The sequence below is a fragment of the Physella acuta genome, unplaced genomic scaffold, assembly GCF_028476545.2.
Source record: "Physella acuta isolate Inbredline_101_S28 unplaced genomic scaffold, ASM2847654v3 ptg001378l, whole genome shotgun sequence".
NCBI classification, from domain to species: Eukaryota; Metazoa; Mollusca; class Gastropoda; family Physidae; genus Physella; species Physella acuta.
Window position 1 is genome coordinate 123,561 of NW_026732893.1, and position 23,570 is coordinate 147,130.

Here is a 23,570-nt window from a genome sequence, read left to right on the forward strand (position 1 = left end):
ACATAACATCAGAACTGATGTAATTAATTGTAGTTTTTTGGAATCAGTTTTGTCACAAAGCATGGACCGTTGCTAGGCAACGACGAAACGAGCACATTTTTTGGTAGTGTTTTAGGCCAAGGAAAAAAAATAATTCTGGCGTTGCGCTGTTGTGCATTAGGTTTGTCATTTTATTATGGGGGCCATTGCACAAAGAGAATCTTCGATCTTTGATGATGTAGTTTACTATTGGTGACTTTTTTTCCGTCCTTCCACATTCATGTTTATTTTATTTTTATTTGGTGTCCATTCCTACCAATCCATGTTTTTTTTTGTTTATTTGTCCATTCCGATATCAAGAGACAGATAGATGGGGGGGGGGGGGGGGTATGGAGGGATACATAATGCAAAAATCTTGAAAATAAAAAAAAAACATCTTTAAAAATCTAGTTTAACAAATGGGGCACACCTCACTTTTCTATGTCCCATCATAGATTTGTTAAAAAATGGAAAAACTGAACGGGGATTAATTTTCTTATTATTGTTGGGAGGAGATTGAATTCCGAAATTCCGAATAGCGAGCAAATCGTCGGCAAATATCAGCAGAAGCGCCGATGGAAAATTCTGAATCCAATTCACTTCCGGTTGGAAAAAAAGGGAGGGAAAGAGAATCTTTGTCGTAGAATTCGTCGATGAAATTGTGGTGTGGAGGTCCCCCTTCGTAGACAGTGTTAGGCCGCGCCATTAATGGGTAGATGAGGACAGGCTAATGTGCTGTTGGAACCTTCATGTGAAATGGCATGGATACGAAGGGTAAATAGTGAGTCTTGTTTCGTTTATTGCAGATCGCGGCTCCGTATTTTTTTTAGAGCCGTTACACATTTTGTGTTTCGTTTATGAAGATGACGGCTTCGTATTTTTTAAGAGCCGTTACACGTTTTGTGTATTAAAAGTTTTTTTGTTTATTTTTTTTTTTTTTTGTGTTAAAATTTGTTTTCTAGTGGAGTTTCCCGATGGACAGAAATAGATCATTGTTTACCACGTCCTGCCGTTTATAAGGTAAGGAGACGGCGACGCCAGGGCGTTGCCGTTGACGGCGCCGGTGGCGTAGCCCATGCTGTGGTGGAGTCCGTGGTGGGAGAGGCTGGGCTGGTTCAGCGCGTGGGAGGTGAGGGTGGCGGTGAGGTCGGGGGAGGGGGTGCTGAGGAAGTTGTCGTGGTGGTGGTGGGATAGAGTGTTCTTGTTCACCGCGCAGGAGGAGTGGAGCACCGAGTGGGGGGAGCCGACCCCGCCCCCAAGATGATGCTGACTGTGTCCGATTAGGGAGGAGGTCGACGAGGCAGACGACGCCGACGACGATCCTGACGACCCGTTGCCGTTGTTCCCGCCATCCGAGGTAGATTTCCCGTCGCGGATGAGCACGGGTACGGAGACTTTCCTCGGGGAGGAGGAGGATGACGAGGACGAGGTGTTGGAGCCCGGGTTGTTCTTGTGGTTGGACGAGTTGTGTCCGGTTCCGGACTCCTTCTGGCTGGACGATTCCATCTTTTCCCGGTCCTTCTGCTGGCGCTTGTGCTTGTAGCGGTGGTTCTGGAACCAGATCTTGACCTGGGTCGGGGTCAGCCCGATGCTCATGGCCATCTGTTCACGTTCAGGTGCTGATAGATACTTCTGTGTTTTGAATCGTCTTTCAAGTTCATAAACCTAAGTTGTCAAGAGCAAAAAAAAAAAAAGAAAAATTAGCGCACTGATATAAATAAAGAAAACATGGAAAATAACGGTTGAGGAAGAGGCAAAGACAGCTGGTCTCACATGGGCACAGATTAAGAGAGCAGCCCAAAACCGAGTCCGCTAAAGATGTGTAGTTGCAGCCATTTTCTCTCCGGGGGCCAAAAGGAATGATGATGATGATGATGATATAAATAAATAAGTAAATAAATCATTTAACCCTTTGGGGTAGTTGTGGCAATAGATTTGTGTGGTGTGTCTAGGGTTAAGTGTCGGACTGCGGTGACCACCCTCTCCATGCCTAACCTGATCCCTCTATCTACGTGGCTTGCCATGGTCACGATCGGTGAAGGCCGATGACCTTTACTGAAGGACCAAACGCCCAGTGATGCCGTGTTAGCATCGGTTGTTTTAATTTTAAACTCGAGACTTTTCGGTTTAGAAAATATTAGCTTTACCTACACGACCACGCTGAACCCCATCTGAACTTTTTGATAAACCAGTTGTATTTCTAATATGTGAAATAAATCACATTAAAATACCCATTGTATTATAAATAATTTGCAAACAATTGTTTTCTGAATTTTATTTTAAAACGTTTTTTTATGTTTAAATGAAAATATCAATTTTACACAGTGTATTATAAATTAAAAAAACCATAATCAACAGGAACATATTTCATAAATATTGGGTTTTTTTTTTCGGAAACAGGTCATTATTACAAAGAAAAGCAAATTTTTTTTTAAATTGTGATTTTTACAATTGTTCTGTGGTAGCCTACTACTCAGTCGATTTCTCTAGATATAAAACAACATTCAATCCTTCGACTTTCGCACTTCAAACCAGTCATTGGCCATCAAAGAAAGGAAAAACAAAGCGTCTAATTTGTGTAATGTGATGGATACTTTTTTCTTTTTTTTTTTTTAATAATCAGAATAAACGACCAACACGCGCAAATCACGTTTTTTTTTTATTTATTTTTTTATTTCCTTTATTGCATTATTAAAACGCGAATCGGAAAAAAAAATAATTTTCAAAATATCTAACAGAACGCGTAAAACTAACAGGAAAGTGGGCAGGTTGTAAGGGCAATTTTACGCCTAATTTCCATCGCCTATCATTAATTTGGTCTCTGATGGTTCAGTATTAGAAAATAAATGCGGCCTATTATCTGCGCGCGTAATTTTTTTCATTCACCATATGTGCAATGAGGCCTGGCGAAGCATATCCCTAGGTCTGTAATAGGCTCATAAACCAACACGTGCAATGTGTGTGTGGGGAGGGGGGCGACACGCCCCATAATTGCCGCAGTGGGGGAAGGGTGGGGGGTTGGGATATATGCGTGTATTGATTTCACTGCACGGTGTAATAATATCTAGTGGGTCATAATATGTTGTTGGACTGATGTTTCCATGTCATGCAGCATAGGTTGTTGGTCTGATGTGCTTGTGGCATACAACATAGGTTGTTGGTCCGATGTGACTATGACATATAGCTTATATGCCTGGGTCAATCTGCCCTGACATACCGCATATGTTGTTGGGTCTATGTATCCAGGACATAACGCATATGTTGTTTGGTATATGTATCCATGACATATCGCACATGTTGTTGGGTCTATGTATGCATGACATATCGCATATGTTGCTGGGTCTATGTATGCATGACATATCGCATTAGGCGTCCATGTCACATGGCAATGACTGTTGGATCACTGGACGATTGTAGCTATGACCTACAACACACTCGCTTCCTTGTCATACAGCAAAATTTGTTGGACTCGCATGCACATGTCATTCAACAAAAGAAAAACTTGTAACGCTAAAGTGCCCATGACGAAAATATATTTTTGATGTATTTACTTTGTAAATTGATTTGTATAATTTACACAACAGTGTAACTTCTAGTGTCATATAAAATTCATTGTATAGTGTACAGATTAATGTGACTGTGTAACGTCAGTTATCTTGTACATTGCATAGTGTAGTGTACACAGCAATGTAATCATGATCTCCCCACTACCATGCAATTAAACATTCATAGCTCATTAACTCCACGAAAGGATTGTAATTTCCCGCAATCATTAATTAGAACTTCCGATAAACAAAATAAAAACAGCTACAATAAGTCACTTCAGAGTTTCCCCATTGCTATTTTTAACAATATCTTTTCACTACTCTAGTCACGTGGGACAACAACGCGTTATTTATAGCTGATGTGACGTCAGACGGTTGAATGAAACAAACAGGAAATATGGTCATTGTTTGAATGGACGGAAGACAACTACACAGAGTCGGCGTGATGAATAGAATGAGTAATAGTACCTCAGGGAGTTGGTATTGCAATGTTGGTTAATGGAGAAGATATTGTCAAACGTGGATTGGATAGGAAAGATAGAGATCTTTTATTTTAGGTAAACAATAGAACGAATGAGTCGGTGTTCAAGTTCTGTTATAATAAAAAGAACAAACTCATAACTGATGTATACGAGAAAGTTGTACTCTCTGATATTTGTTTTGTACATGACCATGATGACACATCGTAAATAATTCTGATTAATTTAATTAAACGTAATTAGTCAAATCGGAATGGAGTTACCGGGATCCTAACCTGAACGTCTAGAGTTGAGATCCCGGGTTTGAGTCTGTAGAACGTTCCTGAGTCCACCCAGCTTTGATGGGTACCTGACTCACGTTAGGTAAAGTAAAGAGGGTTGGCGTAGTTCTGACTACATTATCCTTTTATATGCTGAAGTCATAGGATTAGGTGAATTCTACTTCAACTACACCAGGGACCGCCAGGTTCGAAAATGTAACTTAATTTTAAATAAGTGAAAAAATGAAAAAACCCTCACCTGTCCTTGTGAGAAAAGAACCCTCCGCTTCCGCCTCTGGGCTATGGAGAAGCCGGCCATGCCGCCCTTGGTGGGGTCCCCCAGGTGCCCCATGCCCAGGGCGGGGTTGATGCCCGAGGACATCCCGCCCATGCCCCCCATGGAGGACGCCATACAAGAGCTGGGGCTCATGCCAAACCTGGAGACTGTGGAGCAGAAGAAAACAGACTTAAGTTTTTAAATCGTACACCGGAATTGTTTTCAACATAGTCTGGGTAACATAAACATACGTGGTATCGACATAATCATAAGAATCATATACATATGTGTTTTTTAACATAAACATAAACATCATAAACATTCGCGTTTTAGACATAAACATAAGTAACAGAGACATATGTGTTATTGAACATAAACATAAACATCATACACATACGTGTTTTAGACATAAACATAAACATCATAAACATACGTGATATTTAAAATAAACATAAGTAACAGAGACATATGTGTTATTTAACATAAACATTAATATCAGAAACAAACACATAAGTATCGGAACACAAACATAAATATCAGAAACAAACACATAAGTATCGGAACACAAACATAAATATCAGAAACAAACACATAAGTATCGGAACACATAAACATAGCATTTGTATTATAATATTGATCGGAGAACATACACGTTTGATTAGCATAACAATATCAAGAAAATTATAATTATACAAACATTCACACAAACGAACTGCAATATTGTTCAACAAAAGCTAAATGAACATTGACATAAATACGCTTAATCGAATGTTCATAATTTTGGCACATACAGATGTAGCGAGCCAGCGTTGTACTTTCTTGTATATCATTTTGTTCAGTTAATTATAATTACCTTATTTAATATGTTAATGGCCTAATCTTCTATAATGCAGCTTTAAATCCTGATGTTTTAATCCTTCGCATGTTGATTAAAATAAAGAAGTACAAAGCAATAAAACGTTATCTTCTAAACTTCATGCGTTATTTTTGCGCAATAAAAGTGGACTCTAATAATAAACAGCCATCCATACCCCCCCCCCCCCCCCCCCCGCCCCCTGTTAGCCAACACGCCTAACACATGATTTTATTTTTGCAACATCTTGTAAACAGCTAATTGCTTAAACATTTTCAGCCAGTTACGACGATTCGTTATAGACCACACTGGTTTCGCTTTACGATGCGTACTAAGCAATGCCTCTGTTTTGGTTGGGGTTTTATTTGGACCACGGTCATATCAACACAATCGTAAACAATAAGTTTTTAAATTATATAAACTATCAGATGTTGATTTTAAAAATGCAAGTTATACTGTGTAAAAGACTCTCAGTGATGGCATTAGTTTGTTTTAAGACATGTGAATGGAGAAATGTGCATGTATCTAATTAAATTAAGCCTTTTTTTTTTAATTAGTGTGACTTCACTTTGATTGTTGAGGCATATGCGAGTAATTTTTTTCCCGCACACACATTTTACATGTACCAATTTAATCAAAGTACACATCTGGGCTGAATAAACTCAGGGAAAATGGCACTAACTCACATCGGGTACCCGTTAGCGCTGGGTGTTATTCAAACTCCAGCCTAGTGCCGAGATATCTTGTAGTTTCCCAGGGATTTGAACCCAGGCCAACAGAATTGTTCCCTGACATACCAACATACTAAACCATCCCTTATAAGTAAGGCGTAGAATTCCCTTTCAAGACGTGGCGTAGAATCCCCCTTTAAAGCAGAGCGTAGAATCCCCCTTAAAAGCAGGGAGTAAAATCCCCCTAAAAAACAGGGCGTAGAAAATCCCCCCTTGAAAGCAGGGCGAAATGCTAAATATACGTAGAATCTGTTTCTTCCCATTTCTAAAATAATTCCAGTTCCCCCAAAGCAATCGATTGATTTCTCACTATTCTGTCGCGACTGAATACATCGATCTCCAATCTATTTTATATGTTAATTTCCACATTTCTGGGGCCATTAATAATCAATTGAAACTACTTTTTTTTTCTTTTATTTAAACTGTTTTCCCATAAACGTGGTTTTTTTTTTCAAAAATCTCATCGGGGTTCATGTAAAGAAAAAAATCTATAACCGAAGCCTCATAAAAGGAAAGTAACAAAGAGAATAAAAACAAAAGTGCTGTGTTGGGAAACAAGAAAACAAAGAGAGCTGAACGGAGCGGACGTAATTTGCTGAAGTCTTTGCGGTGGTCGGGTTTCTTTCCTTATTTTCTTTAAAGTGTTTTTTATATGTTAGAAATTTTAACCCGATCCACGTTTATTTTAATGATAACAATAAGTTTTTAACATTTTATTTTTGTTATAAGTTCATTTACAGAATTGATCAATATTTCACACGTTTGTTTAAGGAATAGTAAAAGTCGTATTTTTAGTCAAAGATTATACATAAATATATTTGGTATGCCATGCTGATGGCAGAAAAAAATAAAACGACCGTAAAAAAATTTAATTTAAAACACTGAACTTAATATATCTTTTTTTAGTTAAAGACTTTCCCATAAAGAAAAAACATTTTTTTTTTGGTTACATACATTTGGGGAAAACCCCAATTCTATTTATAAAAATCACACTGAAACACCTCACACACAAAAAAGTGTCCGCTTAATAATTCTTTTCAGCTGTTAATTTTAATGAGGTGCCAATGTAATGAAGTGCCCAAGTGAAACATTTTATTCCCTCTCCACACTAAAAAAATACAAAAAGTTTTTTTTTTCTACTTCAATATAAAATAACTTTCACTAGTTTAAGTTTATATATAAAAAGAAACCTCAAATACGTGTTGTTATTTATATGGAGAGGGTCGAAATATTTACTCTATAAAGACTCGAGTTCTTAAGGGCAGATTATAAATGGGCAGGTTGTCGCCCATTCAAGACGAAATCCACCGAAGGGACTATGGCACCCCGTGTATGCCGTCAACGGTGAAAAAAGTCAAAGGGGGTAGTATGGAAACCCGGCGCGGCCATTGATGATAATAGTTGGAGATTTACTTTAGAATTGCTCCATATCTCAAATATTTTCATGACGTTTCTTTGTTCGCATTCAGCGGCTACGCGTAATAGTTTTTTAATAGACCGCAGCACCTCGACAGCGTAGCGTTGCCGTAAATTACCGATTAGGTGAAGGGGGGTGTCAGAGGGTGGGGGGGGGGGGTGGTAGTAGGCGGATGGAATTGAAAGAAGGGAGCGTGTTTGGGGGGTAGGGGGGTAGAGAATGGGGAAACGGTGCGAACGAGGAAAAACGAGTGCACGGTGTTATTTTGTTCAGTACTTTCTCCAGTTACCACAGCGTGCGGTACATTCACGAGTCTCCGACATTCACGAGTCTCCGACATTCACAAGTCTACAACATTCACGAGTCTCCTACAGACCCTAGGCTCGACAGCGTGGAGGTACATTCACGAGTCTCCAGAGTCTCCTACATTCACGAGTCTCCTACATTCACGAGTCTCAGACATTCACGAGTCTCCTACATTCACGAGTCTCAGACATTCACGAGTCTCCGACATTCACGAGTCTCCGACATTCACAAGTCTCCGACATTCACGAGTCTCAGACATTCACGAGTCTCCGACATTCACGAGTCTCCGACATTCACAAGTCTCCGACATTCACAAGTCTCCGACATTCGCGAGTCTCCGACGTTCACGAGTCTCCGACATTCACAAGTCTCCGACATTCACGAGTCTCCAACATTCACGAGTCTCCGACATTCACAAGTCTCCGACATTCACAAGTCTCCGACATTCACGAGTCTCCAACGTTCACGAGTCTCCGACATTCACAAGTCTCCGACATTCACGAGTCTCCGACATTCACGAGTCTCTGACATTCACGAGTCTCCGACATTCACAAGTCTCCGACATTCACGAGTCTCCGACAGACCCCAAGCCCGAATATTTTGATGTACATTCACGAGTTTTTCTACCGTTCTGTTAATACAGCTATAATGGCCTGTTTTGCTACTTCTTGTACTTAACCAATTGTGTCCGTATGTTTTTTAATTAACCATTTACCACACTATATATACAGGCATATATATATATATATATATATATATATATATATATATATATATATATATATATATATATATATATATATATATATATATACATAATTCATGTATACAAAACAATGAAAGAAAAGTGATCATCTCGATAAAGACAAAAACATGCCGAAACTGTCTGTAAGCGATTGATATTTTGAAGACAATTTCTATGGCTTTAAGAAAAGCTAAGATATTATTAATTCTAAAGGAACATAGTTAACTAAACTAATAGCTCATTTCATTTAATTTAAATAGGTAAAATAAGTGATACATGAGAAATACGTTTATACGTTTTAATCATAATTTCCCTTTTCACCGGCGGAGTAACTTCCCATTGCGACAACACCATCGTATCGTTGTATGTTTACATATTTCATTTCCGTAAACAAAAACTTATCAGCGTTAATTTTCGATTGTTGTCTTTCTGTGACTCTGACAGCTGACCAACGACTGACCAATGACTGACCAGCAACCGGCACCGGCTCTACCCCCGGCTTCAGCTGGGCGTGTCCCTCCGTGCGCCCTGGCAATTACCGTGAAAGAAAATCATTACCAGAACCCAAGTGGCTGCGGCGCAACTCTGGCACCACACGAGAAGCAGACGATTGGCTGGTTGGAGGCAGACGTTGTGAGACCGCGAACCCTGTTGTTATTTATTTTATTTGTCCTTGTTTTTTTTTTTTTTTTTTTTTTTTTTTTTTTTTTTTTTTTTTTTTTTTTTTTTTTTTAAATCTGTAAATCTCGTTTTACTAATAGTTAATGGCCGAGCTCCTACATTGTCGTCTAATTGAAGCTGTATTTAAAATAAAGGACGGATGATGTCTACGAAATGCCTTAATCAGTGCAATAACTATAGGATTGGATGCGTTGTGTCGTATTTCAATGGAATACCTTGTTTTTCAGAATCTTTGGTTGAAAATGACCGCATGACTAGGATATGGGATTTGAATAAATCCTGCGTTTAGTTTACTCAAACCGAGGTATAAGGTTGTATTTTGGTTAAAGGTTTGGGTCATGCACTCATGATTACAATTTTAAAATATAGCTCTCTTGACCCTCTTGGCGTATTACTATAACAGTTAGGTTTAGAGTTTGATTCGGGGGTTGCTTTCGGCGTAGCCATCTCGTGTTTCAAGGGTTTAGTTGAGGCTAGGGTGTGGGTTGGGCTACCTTAATCTCTATTGTAATCTGCCGTTCAGTTCCCGGGCTTCAGATCGTACGGCGTCCCTGAGTCCACCCAGCTCTGATGGGTACCTGACCGTAGGACGTCCCTGAGTCCACCCAGCTCTGATGGGTACCTGACCGTAGGACGTCCCTGAGTCCACCCAGCTCTGATGGGTACCTGATCTTAGGACGTCCTGAGTCCACCCAGCTCTGATGGGTACCTGACCGTATGACGTCCCTGAGCCTACCCAGCCCTTTCGATTCGGGGTATGTACAGAAGGCTAGATGTCATACTGTCCACTTTGCTCAGATGCCCAGGTAATAGAAACAGATGAACTCTACTTCATCTGCACCGTGGATAAGCAAGCCTAAAGTCAACTTTACAGTCCCTTGTTTTAAAGTTAAGTGCGCCATAAATGTCTCTCAATTCAGCTCCAAACGGGCTAGTATGTAGATAACCAGATATCTGAGTACAGATCTTCACAAGTGTTATAACAGAGCATGTATAACTAACAGATCATGTATTACATATCATGGGATTGTATAACAGATGATATATAACGAGCAGATCATATATAACAGATCATAGGATTGTATAACAGATCACGTATAACAGATCACATGTAAAAAAAAACACACGTGTGCCCACTGAACCGTGAAATTTTTGATGGATGTCTAGCATATTTCTCCTCATAGCTCTAACCGAAACTTGAACCACCCGCTCCCCCCCCCCCTCCTCATGACTAATGTTCCCCCGACGACAAGGTAAACGGCAGACCAATTTGTCAAGTCTCACCCCCACCTTAACAATCACTGGGTACGGCTATCCGTATTGAAGGCAGCCAAGAAAGATTGTTTGATTGTTTCGTAAAGTAGCTCATGTTTACGTTAAAGATACGCTTTAAACTAAGCCTCCGTATGTTGTGTAGAAAGTACCAGACTAATGATAAAGAGGGTAGGCATACGGTAGAGGGGTGGGCAAATTATAATAAAGACGCAGGAAAATGATAGAGAGGTAGACAAAAGATAAAGAGGTAGGCAAATAATAAAGAGGTAAGCAATAATAGAGGTAGGAAAATATTAAAGGGGTAGGCAATGGATAAAGAGTTTGGAAAATAATAAAGGTAGGCAAAATATAAAGAGGTAGGTAAATGAAAGAGATGTTGACAAAAGATAAAGAGGTAGGAATAAAAGATAAAGAGGTGAGGTAGAAAAATAAAGGAGAGGTAGGCAAAAGATAAAAGGGGCAGGAAAAAGATGAAGGCAGGGTACGTATAAAGAGGTAGGCAAATGATAAAGAGACAGGCAATAGATAAAAGGTTGGTAGATAACATCCAAGATGAACGGACCTAACACTAATAAAAACAATGAAGAAAGCGACGACAGCGATGAAATAGGAGGCAACTGGTCAATGATAAACGTGTGGTTTCTGATCGGTCTACTAAGTTACTTTACAGATTGATCTAGACAGGTTGATATAAATTTTATTTTGTTTCGCTATTTCACTACTATTAACGCTTTAAGTTATATTTTTCACAAAATATTCGTTACATTAAAAAAAAAAAATTAAAATTACCATGAAAATAGACGTTTAACAAAAACAACATGTTTGAACACAGAACCCAGATGTACAAGATAACCAACCCGTTTATTTCTCCGTTCGTTCCTACAATACATTCTAGCCGTCTCCATTATGCAACGTTATCGGTATAAATAAAATGCTAATCATTTCTATTGTTTCGCTTGTTTTCAAAGGCGCTGGTCGATATTGTTAAGGCTAGGTTTTCAGTATTTTTATTTTTGTATAGAAACGTTGAAAACATAAACTAGCTTATCATTTTTTACATACGTTGTTAAACGAAGTCATGTAAGCCTGTCTAGGAATATTTTCTCCATTACAAGATGGCTGTTTTAACATTCCTTCGGCATTTAATTACATAGAAGCATAAATTTTATATCCCATCGCATAACATACTGTTAACATACATTTAACAAGTACAGTAGTAGTCCGTAGGTATATAGAGGATGTACGAAAACAAATGTTTCGACCAAAGGTCTTCGTCAGAGAAGAATCGAAATGCATATTAACACACCCTTTACAACACACCATGTGTGCAAAGTTAAAATATATTCAATAATTGTGGGAGTAACACAAAGGTAAATAGCAGATTAACGAATACAGATGTTTCGACCACAGGCTTTCGTCAGAGAAGAATTATAATGTATAGTAACATCGCATTGTACAAAGTGAATAATATATTGAAATATAATGGTAGTAGCCCCAAGGCAAATAGCGGATTAACAAAAACGGATGTTTCGACCGAAGGTCTTCGTCATAGAAGAATATGATTTTAAAATGTGTGAGAAAGATGTTGAGGGAGTTATAAGAATATAAACATGCTTACTGTGAGCCGTTACGGTTTGATATTTTCTTAAAGAAAAGTTAAAAGTGGACAGATGAGGTTTGATATTTTCTTGTAAAAAGGTTCAAAGTGGTCAGCTAAGGTTTAATATTTTCTTAAAGAAAAGTTAAAAGTGGTCAGCTACGGTTTGATATTTTCTTATAAAAAGGTTCAAAGTGGTCAGCTAAGGTTTAATATTTTCTTAAAGAAAAGTTAAAAGTGGTCAGCTAAGGTTTGATATTTTCTTATAAAAAAAGGTTCAAAGTGGTCAGCTAAGGTTTGATATTTTCTTATAAAAAAAGGTTCAAAGTGGTCAGCTAAGGTTTGATATTTTCTTATAAAAAAAGGTTCAAAGTGGTCAGCTAAGGTTTAATATTTTCTTATAAAAAAGGTTCAAAGTGGTCAGCTGAGATTTGATATTTTTATAATAAATCTTTGTTTATGTGGCGAGGAGATAACTTCCGGTCAAAATCTCAGCAGGCGGTATTAGCGGAAATACAGGATTAGGGGTTTGTCGAAACTTTCAGATTAGTCAAATCGGGCCCAGGTGGTTGTGGGAACCCGTTCCATCGGTGTCCGGGGCCCCCGGGTGGGCCCCCGTGTTGATACACGGGAGAAGTAGATAGGTGGACTTTAAAAATGGGATGGGGTGTTCGGGAGAGGGGTGATAACGTAACGGTGCGGCTGAACTTTGACTTCCGGTGGGAAGGGACGGATAGTGAAGGGGGGGGGGGGGGAGATCCGTTGGTTTGTTGTAAGCATTTATCAAAATATTGTCATAGCTGAATCCCCCGGGTAATCTTGTCAACTACCTTGATTGCCACCTGGGAAAGCTACAGGCGCGGTGATACGCTAAAACTCAAGGGAGATAACACGGCTTAGAAAATAAAGGGACATAATAAGTTTTTGGTATTTTAGGTATAAAATTATTTTTTTGTTTAAATTATAGTAATGTAAGTTAAATTTCTGTATTATAATTTAAATAAATAAATGTAATGAACTATTGTCTTGAAATTACGCCTAAATTATAATGACATTGCAAATGGTCATGTTGTCCATAACTGTATCCAAATGGACTTCAAAGTTCAGATTGTTCTCGAAAGAAGCAAACAATAGGAAGATAGCCGGCCCACTGGACAAACACACGTGTTTCAAAGGTGCAAAGGTCGGGATTTATAGTTTTACAACATGATAACAGGCCGGTGGGGGGTGGGGTGCTGAGAGGAGGTTGATGTTGTATGTGATTGATGGGGTGGGGGGTGTTTTTGTCTCACTGGAAAAAGTAGTTTGATGATATGTCTCGATAGAATTCGAGGCCCATAACAGGTTGCTTACACTTAGTTATAACAAATCGAAACAGGTGAGAAGATAAACTTTAATTATTACTGATATCTTTTGCAATACTATTGAATTGAGTAGATCCAAAAAATACACGCCAAACTTTCATAAACGCTACCGTTTTAAAAAAGTTGGCTTGCTCGTTAAAACAACGGGCACATTACTAGTTCTTTAAATTAAAGACGCGAAAACAGAAGCACAATCTGGTGAAAATATCTTACTTTGATACTTTATACACACACACACACATATATATATATATATATATATATATATATATATATATATATATATATATATATATATATATATATATATATATATATATATATATATATATATATATATATATATATATATCATCTTCGGAATGAATTCTATTCTACCCACAAGAGTGACTGCTAGATATTTTCCCACAGTCAACTTGCATTTATCAATGACAGTTCGTGGTGCAAAGATTATTGTCGCCGCTACACTTGCGTATTTTCTTCTAACCTTCAAACTTAGCGGAGGTTTTTTTTTTTGTTTTTTTTTCTCCACCGAGTCCAAATAGAGGTCATCGGAAATCTTGATGAAACATCAAAGAGGCGTTAATCCCGCGAGTTTTTGTGCGTTCATCCGAGGTACGCGGTTATCCCACTTGAGGGATTAGCTTCCGGATTAATGACGTGTACACATGTTTGTCTTGCCACTACCCCACTGCTGTGTAGTTCACTCGTAGAGGATTAATTTCTTCCACACTGTATTAACCCCCTTAAAATACTTCATATAAAAAAAAGACTTTATTTCTTCTTGTAATTGGCAATGGCGAACATTCACCCTCGGAAGTTCTAATTCTAATGTCGGTCTATGTGTTCGTTAGAAAGTATGTTTTTGTATGTGTGAATTTATCTTTTATGAGTGTTTTAAGTTAGGTTAGATTTTCCAAAGACAAGCGATCTATCTGTGTTTTACCAGGGTTATATTCTATTGGCGAATCATGCCTATATTGACATTAGTACCGTTTAATATTTCAGCATCGCAATTAGCATTCTACTAGATCAATCCCTTATTAGCTTATGTCAACTTCTCATAAATGAGTAAACTAAAAAAAAAACTGTTTGTAGCGTTACGCGCTAACACAAACAGGTCGGTTTATTAAAATGTTGAATATACAGGCGTGTCTATTGCTTTAATTAGTGTTGAGAATCTGCCATTCATAACAGTGTAGGCGTTATGACGTCGGAGGAAGTGACGTCAAATCTGTTGCCATTCAATGTTTGCTGAAAATATGGGATTCCCCTAGTAGGCTTGTGGTTGATATATACGAACAAATATTGAATTTAGTTATTTTTTAAACTAGAGTGTGTGACTCATTTCTACAAGATTACAGCGTCATCGCCTAGTCCACGTTTATAAAACTACTTTAGTCTTACCATTAATTAAAAAAATTACAGTTAATTAAATCCCAGATTAAATGTGATTTTATATAATTACTTATAAGCATTTAGACTAAGATATTTTTAAATGTATTCCACAACACTGCAAATCTCGTTACGGGAATCGGTCGCTATAAAATACAAATAATATTATCAAAAGTCTGCAGTGAGAAACGAAACAAATTGTACAAGACGTCGTCACGCGGATTGCCGATCCTACTTTTGAACAGTTGGAATCAAAACTTGGGGATAAACATCGAAATGACACTACATTCAAGATGGACAATCCCCGTGTGTTTAGTGAAACCCAGTCCGCGATGTGTTTATTTCAAGGGCTAATGCGTTTACCAAAACGCGAGTCAGGTTTTTTGATTGGTAACCTAGGACCTACTCATTCTTTCCGTCAACGATGACTGGCCTAGAAATATAAATGACACAAGTGTGAGATAACATCCTATTTTTTTTTTAAACGAAGTTAATTTAGTAAGGAAAAGTTGGTTGTGGAAAAATTAAAAGGACGCGCGCCCTGTCTGCTAAAGAAACCTGTTGCGAGCCCCCCCCCCCTCAACCTACCCCCCACCCCCCAGAACTGAAAGCAAATAGACGCACGGTTTATGCCGTGTTGACTCTGAGGAAATGTCTATTTGGCCCCGGTTCTTCGCTTAAAGGCTGGCCACATTTATGGGTGACACGGCGGCAAACAGGCCACGGGGCTCCCTCCATTCAGGGCGTCTTGTGGGTGGGAGGGGGGGGGGGCAGAGACTGGGTGGGGTCAACCCACGGGGGTCAAAACAAACCGGAGACGGTTACTTTCCCTGGCCACCCGCGTTCTGAGGTTGTACAGGGAGGAGGAAAATTTCCGTAGTTAAAATGTACATTTTCTATTTCCTGTGTGTGGGGGGGGGGGGGGGGGGGGTTAGGGGGGTGAGGGGGTGGGGACGACAAAAGCTGCCACGCTTAAGTTTGATTATGAAATACATGTTGAACATGGATAAGCATGTCATAGGCAGCAGTATTCAAGACACTTCGAAATTAAAAGGGTAGCTTTTTTTAAAAAACAAAAAATAGGCTTCTGTTGACTAGTGAGAGTTCGACTTCATTAAAAGGAAAATTATTCAGATTATTAATTGAAAGTTTTCCTTGTTATTTATATATTTGCCTTTAAATTATTGTAATTTTTCTTAATAATAATGTATTATCAATTTAGAAAATCGACCTCTATTCTTATTAAGGCATTATGTGAAAACATCATGTTTCAAAATTGTTCTTTGTGATCTAAAAATTACACTCATTATTTAATTAACAAGAAAGACAAAAAAAGACCAAGTAATTACCCACGGGGAGATGATTCACGGTGTACCGTAAAATCAGAAACGGTGGGGATACGAGCCTCTCTAAACAGAGGGTCTATTTAATGGTGTTTTAAATCAGGCAGGGTGACATCAAACATGTCAGGCCCGTCCCCACCTGGGCGATGTGTATTCTAACCCCACTGCGGCAGTTACACGGCACCCAGGGGGCGCTGCCAGGGTCAGTGCTACATCCGCTTTTTTAAATTTTTTTTTTTTAGAACTATTAATTTTTATTTTTTATAACTCATTTAAACCATCTTTAAATTTAAAAATATTGACTATTAAAATATACCGAAGTGATAGGCATTAAATTGTTATTTTTTGTATATTATACTTCTCAAGTATATTGATAGTATTGTATTAACCCATAATGATCGCTCGTTTTCTTGTTAAGTTTTTGGGATTGCAAAGTGTGACGTTCGTTCCAATTTGAATATTTGTATTTGATGTATCGCGATTTGTAAACAGAATGTGATTAGTATCTATTTTAAGACATCGGGTTTTTCTGAAACAGCGAGAGTTAACGTTCTTGAAGTCTGGTAAAATAAAGTTATATTCGGAACTGTATTTTGAAGAGGTTTTTTTTTTCTTCAAAAATCGACATCCTCCTAACTTTTTTCTGCTTCACCTCAATGCTAATTTGAGTACCCTCTTTATATTCCTCCATTGTTAAGTAGTTTGTTTATAGGCCTACTACTTGCAGCTCAATAAACGAAATATTAAACCACATCCCTTATCCACTAATCTGCCGCACTCAGAATAAAATAGAATAATAATAACAAATCTCGCCATAACAGTCAACACATTACGGAGCTATTTAAGACTCGACCAGACCTTTCGGAGCCATCAAAGATCTAATTAGGCAGCTCGCAACCTTTTCCACGTAACTCCTTAACTGCGCGTCAATATTGCGCACCAACTCACAAGATCAAGGGATTTTTATTGTCCGCACCGCGCTTTAAAAAAGTGTGGAGCTATAGAAACAATTCACTTTACTTGTGTGATTACAAAAAAAACTCAACGTTACGTTAATTACCCATCTTAAACTTTGTTATTTCTGTTAATTACAAGCCTATAAGTGTGTGTTGAGATAACTAGTCTAAAATACATGCTAATTTAATTAATTTCAGAGTGACCCCCTTCATAATAAAAAGGTTATTACTTTCTTTAACATCTTTCTACATTGGACGCACTTGTAGTTTCTTCTCTATAACTAGCATCAAGCATTTACAATGCAAGATTGAGTTATAAAACAAGGGAAATAGGATCTACTTAACTTTTTATAACAGATAAAGTTGTCTCCCATTATGAGAATTATCTTTATTGGATTAACATCATCTTAGTTGCATTAACATTTGCGCGATTCCTTGTTAAGGTTATATAATTAGATTTAAACTTTAAGGCCAAATTAGGAATAAAAGTCAGGACATGTATGATTTACTGGTCGGAAAGGGTCAAGTACTGTCAAGGTTAGTCACGTGGTAAGGGTTAAAGTTAATCTAATGTTAAGAGTTGGGTTAATCTGGTTGTAAGAGGTTAATCTATTGGTAAGAGTCTAAAGATGTTGGGTTAAACTCTATAAATTGCTAACTCTGACAAATGCATTGTTTACTCTGCCGAAGACCAACAGCCGAAACATCCGTGGTTGAACACCTTCTTGGCGTCTGTCCACAAATTTACTTTGTTTAATATAGACTTGCATGGTTGCCTTTAATTGCTGATTAGCGTCGACTTACTAATCACTATTTCACAAATAAACGACACCGGTTTAAAATCGTGACCGTTTTGTAGATGTTAATGTCTACATGCTCCGAGAATACGAGATAACTGTACAATACAAACACGAAAATACGAGACTATGGGACAACATTGACGAGAAGAATACGAGATAACAGTACAATAAGGACCACGAGAATACGAAACAACTGTACAATAAGGACCACGAGAATACGAGACAACTGTACAATAAGGACCACGAGAATACGAGACAACTGTGCAATAAGGACCACGAGAATACGAGACAACTGTACAATAAGGACCACGAGAATACGAGACAACTGTACAATAAGGACCACGAGAATACGAGACAACTGTACAATTAGGACCACGAGAATACGAGACAACTGTACAATAAGTACCACGAGAATACGAGACAACTGTACAATAAGTACCACGAGAATACGAGACAACTGTACAATAAGGACCACGAGAATACGAGACAACTGTACAATAAGTACCACGAGAATACGAGACAACTGTACAATAAGGACCACGAGAATACGAGACAACTGTGCAATACAAACACGAGAATCGGAGACAACTTTGTAACATGGAACTTTGGCGCATGTATTTTTTGTTTTATTTTGTTTCAAGTCATATACAGTTCGCCTTCTGAAATACGATCGCTCTGATTATAAAAACGAACTCCTGGATCCTGTTACGTAATTGCGGTTTGGGTTTTTATTTCACGTGCGATTAAAAATAGCTACATGTATTGTGTAAAATACAGGGGTCGGTAAGGTGCATGTCATTCTCTTATAAGCTTTCACGTATGAGTTTTTTTGTTGCTGCGATTTTGCATGCGGTATATCCCAAAGTTACCGGATATACATAAAACAAATTTAAAGAGAGAGAGCTGGGTGGGTGGTAGAGGGGGAGGGGGGGGGTAGTTATTATCTTAAAGCTTTTGACATTCTCCCCGTAGTAAGCAATTTTAAACGTGGATTACCCGTGCTTGAGCGAAACTTGATCCGGCCTTCATAGAGCACCAGAGTTGCATTGAACCCGTGTTTACTCTCTAGAGAAATGATTTTTTATTTTTTACAAACCGATTCTTAAACGGTGCGGTTTCATACTACACGCTGTTTGAATTTCAGCAAGGAGGGATGGAATTTGTATAAACAACATCTCTTATGATTTGTGTACATTATTTTTAAAACAGGGATTCTTGGTAAGACTACAATAGGCTAAGCAATTCGTGGAATTAATTTAAATAATAATTTATACGGTTTTGAACAGCGCATCATATTTAATCTGATAAAGTTTTCAAAATTTTGGTAAATTTAAATTAGTTATATACAAAAGAATAAACCAATGTGTTTAAAATTAACGTTTATTTTTAATAGACGCGTTACACTTCTTTAAGTTCGCCAATTATTTTCTCTCAGATAATCACTAATTACAGAATGGTAAGTTTTCCTCAGTTATGATTATTGTTACCTAACCCTACACATTCCGTACTTACCAAAGCTTCACAAAGATAAAAATACAACCCAATCATTGCAATACGAGTTTACAGTATTTCATTTAAAAAGTCATCTCCCTTTAAAAAGTCACCTCCCTTTAAAGAAACGGAATTATTCCTAAATTATAAATAGTACTATATTCTCTCTACACACCCACACCCTGTATTTAAAAAAAAACGTCTAAGAAAAAAAAAATCCCACCCCTGATTCAACAGATAGTGGGTTTATTTTTTTTTTCTTTTCTTGTACAGCCTCGCTCTGGTATTGTTCGACGCTTGTCAAAGTTAATATTTATTGGTCATGATCGTTTGTTCGCGTTCCTCCTCCCGCCCTCCCTCCCTCCCTCCTTCCCATTTCCCCTCTTTCACAATCCCCCCCCCCTTCCCAATGTATTTTTGTGCCGTTCTCTAACCGGTGAACGGGTCACTTGGTTTTTATTTTTAACCCTCTGATTGCCGGCTCGCTACCAGACCGGAACTTGTGCCAGGTAAAAAAAGACGATTCTTTCCTCCGTCGTGTCAACCGGTGCATTGTTCGGCCGGGGCCACCGTACACGGGCAAGTCAACGTCAGAACATCGCCGCGAGAAAAATCTGGCTACGTAACTGGGTAGTGTTGGTTGTGTGTTTTTTTTATAGGTTGTGTTTAATATCCGAATTTGATCTTTTTTAGAGATTGTGTTTGATATTCGAATTTGATATTTGTAGATGTTGTGTTTGATATCCCGAATTTTATAAAATAAATTTTTGATTTTGCTTTCAACATCCGATTTTTTTAGATGTGTTTAATATCCGAATTGGATTTTAAAGAGGTTATTTTCAATATCAAAAATTGATTTTTTAAATTTTATTTTTAACCACTTTTTAAACCATAAATTTGGTTTAATTAAAAGTTCTTTAAACAAACTTAAAAGAATATTATTGAAGTTAGAAAGGATTAAGTCTAAATATAAAAGCTCAAACAAGACATAAACTACGCTTCGCTGCCAAGTAAATAAAGGTTAAATCCCAATAGAGACTCACTTTATAAGAGATGTAATTGGAAATAAATACAAGTTAAATCTTATAAAAAAAAACTCCGTTGACAAAAGATAAATATATATTTTTCCCAACTCTTACACTAATCAACACTGCCCAAATATGGACTAGTTAACTGTATAATTAGCTACACGCGAAGAACAAAACGTTCTACATATAATCAATAATTCGAAACACCACTGAATAGTTACGGTGAACGATTACAATAGAATTTTTGAACACGTTGAATAAGACAATAAAATCAGTCTGTGAACAGAGTTTGAATTCTTTATAAATGTACGTTTATTAAGACCAGCAATGTAACTGTTTAGTGTTTAGAAAAACTATTATAGGAGATATTGACAATTATATTAATGTATTTTTTTATAATTTGTTTTAGCTTTAGTTGTGTGTAAGGACATTTGTTACACGTTATCAACTGATTAATACGATAATTACACCACATTAATTTTTATTTATTTACATTTTTATATATAATTATTCATGCTGTCTAGATCTACATTGATTAACATCAGAACAGCACTAAGCTAAGGATAATTTTTTTTTCTTACATACAAAAAAAACAACAATTAGCGGGTCCTGTGTTATTGTATCGACACAGTAGTGTCACAACGTTAAGGCAAAGAAAATGTTCGCTGCTCCGCCAGATTTATCGTTCAGCTTATCAAAAGAAAACGGAGAAAATGTTTAAACCTTTTGAATTACCTTCCTATTGACGACTCGGAGGGACCTCTTTTTTTTCTTCTTCTTCTTCTCTCTCTTGCTCGCCCCCCCCCCCCCCTCCCCCGCTACAGCTGTTGTGCCGGCGGTTTTGGGGTTGGGGTATTCAGGGCTGGGAGAATTCCCCCTGTCTGGGAGTGTATTACTCGCATGGTTTATTTTCCTTGGAGTCCTACGGTAGGAAGAATGTTCTCGGGGCAAAACAAGGCAAGAGTCATGATGTATGGAACCTCAGTGGTTAGACACTGTATGCGGCGTTGATAACACTTGGACCACATACACACATTCATAAATATATGCAATCTTTATATATATATATATATATATATATATATATATATATATATATATATATATATATATATATATATATATACATATATATATATTATATATATTGTTTACAACTTGTGAATATTGGTGCAGTGTCCTTGCATCTAGGCCCATACATTCGAACAATATTCAGAACTTGTAGTCAGTGAGGATAACAGGTCCTTAAAATTTAGGAATGAAACCGAAATGTGTCAGCTAGTTGTTCTTTAACGCGTGCTAACGTATTCCGTGTTTCATTCAATTTTTACTAGTCCGTGTGTTTGTGTATGTGTATATGTGTTTGTGTGTGTTTGTGTTTTTCTGTGCGTGCGTATGTCTATAAGTGGTTGTATGTATTTGTGTAAGTGTGTAATCACTTTTCTACGACTTTAACGCAAAGATAACGGAAAGTTAAAAATAATAACAATTTCTTTATTTCCGGGTACCACTTAACTGCTGAGTCTTCTCGGTAATGTCCCGTCAAATATTACTTTCCTTAAAAGTTATACCTATAAACACGACCAATTCTAGATAAGATGTATAATTCGATCTTATCCTAATGACAGTGTACAAAATTTTACTTTTAAAAAAGTACCACGCATGCGCACAGGACCAATTCTAGACAAGATGCGACCAAAGCCAACCCGGTGTTACCTGTCCCACCTGCGACCAAAAGCTGCACACCTGAGTGCACCTATACTGTTTGTGCTTGTGTTTTATGCTAATTTTTCCCCCGGGCAATACCTAGAGGTAATTTCTATCACTTATTAACGGGATTAATCCTGGACCATTAACGCCTAATTACCAATCATTCTAATCAATTGAAAAAAAACGGACCGCACAAGTTAGCTTTACCTTCGGCTCACGCGTTTAAAAAGATTCACGCGTACGATAAAAAAAATAATGGCGTTGAAAACTGAAGAATATTTTTTATTGTCGAAATTTTTACCTTTGATCATCGTTATAGGCTTAGGAATATTTGAAATTTCGAACCACTTACTCATTGTGTCAATCTATTGAGTATTTGAACTAATTAGTCCAATTAAACATCAACGGTGTCAATTAGGAGCCGCATCGATGCACGTGACATAAGGTGTTTGATGTGAGGGGGGAGGGGGGTTGTGACAATAATCGCTACCTAACTGAATGATGATACTAATTAATTAAAACAATTAGAAGTCACTGCGATTAGAATACGCTGTAGCGTATTTGTAATTTCCGTAAGGGCGCCATCAGGGCTATTCAGCTAAATCTAGGTCAAACACCCCCTTCCCTCATCCAGCACCCCCATGTGTGACGCCTTCAAAAAGATGTTTGATCTAGTTATTCTGCATGAAATTTACTGAAGTTGAATAAGAGATGGATGCAAATAAACATTAAAGCTGTCAATTGGTATTCTGAAATCGAATGAAGTCTTTCATTGAGTGAACTTGGGAGTGGATTGTACAAACCCGATTGACGGGGGTAATCTCTCACTTGACTTAAGAGAAAGTTGATGCAAAAAAATAATTAATAGCCACTAGGATTAAAGAAACAGGAGTGTTTTAGTAATGCGTGCAAGGTCGACTTTCTATCTCATTAGCTAAATCCTAATCAATCACCCCCAAATCCCCACGCCGAGTTAAAGGAGAGTGGATATCTGAAATTTGGGACTGTTGACTTGGGAAAGTCAACGATGTACTAATCAGATGTACTAATCGTAATTCAACATCAACGGTGTTAATTTCTGACCGGCGTAGTGGGGATGTGTCAGTAGGAGTGGGTGATGTGTGGGGTTGATGTATGGTGTTGATGTGTCAGTTGATGATTGGATTAGTGTGTGGGATGATGTGTGGGTTGAGGTGTGGCTTGATGTGTGGGATGATGAGTGGACGAAGGGCTTGAGGTGTGGGTTGAGGAATGGGTTGGTGTGTGGGTTTAGGAGTGGGTTGATGTGTGGGTGATATG

General features: G+C 37.8%; 1 protein-coding gene across 1 annotated transcript in view; it reads right to left on the reverse strand.

The window, feature by feature from the left end:
* Positions 1-946: 946 nt before the first annotated feature.
* LOC131927167 (homeobox protein Nkx-2.1) overlaps positions 947-23,570 on the reverse strand; it is a 45,595-nt gene continuing 22,971 nt past the window's right edge. Inside the window, exons 3-4 of the mRNA XM_059282890.1 lie at positions 4,562-4,746; positions 947-1,683 (exon numbers count right to left, since the gene is read on the reverse strand). Of these exons, the coding sequence (XP_059138873.1) occupies positions 1,015-1,683; positions 4,562-4,746 (854 nt within the window). The 3' untranslated portion in view covers positions 947-1,014. The remainder of the gene's footprint in view (positions 1,684-4,561; positions 4,747-23,570) is intronic.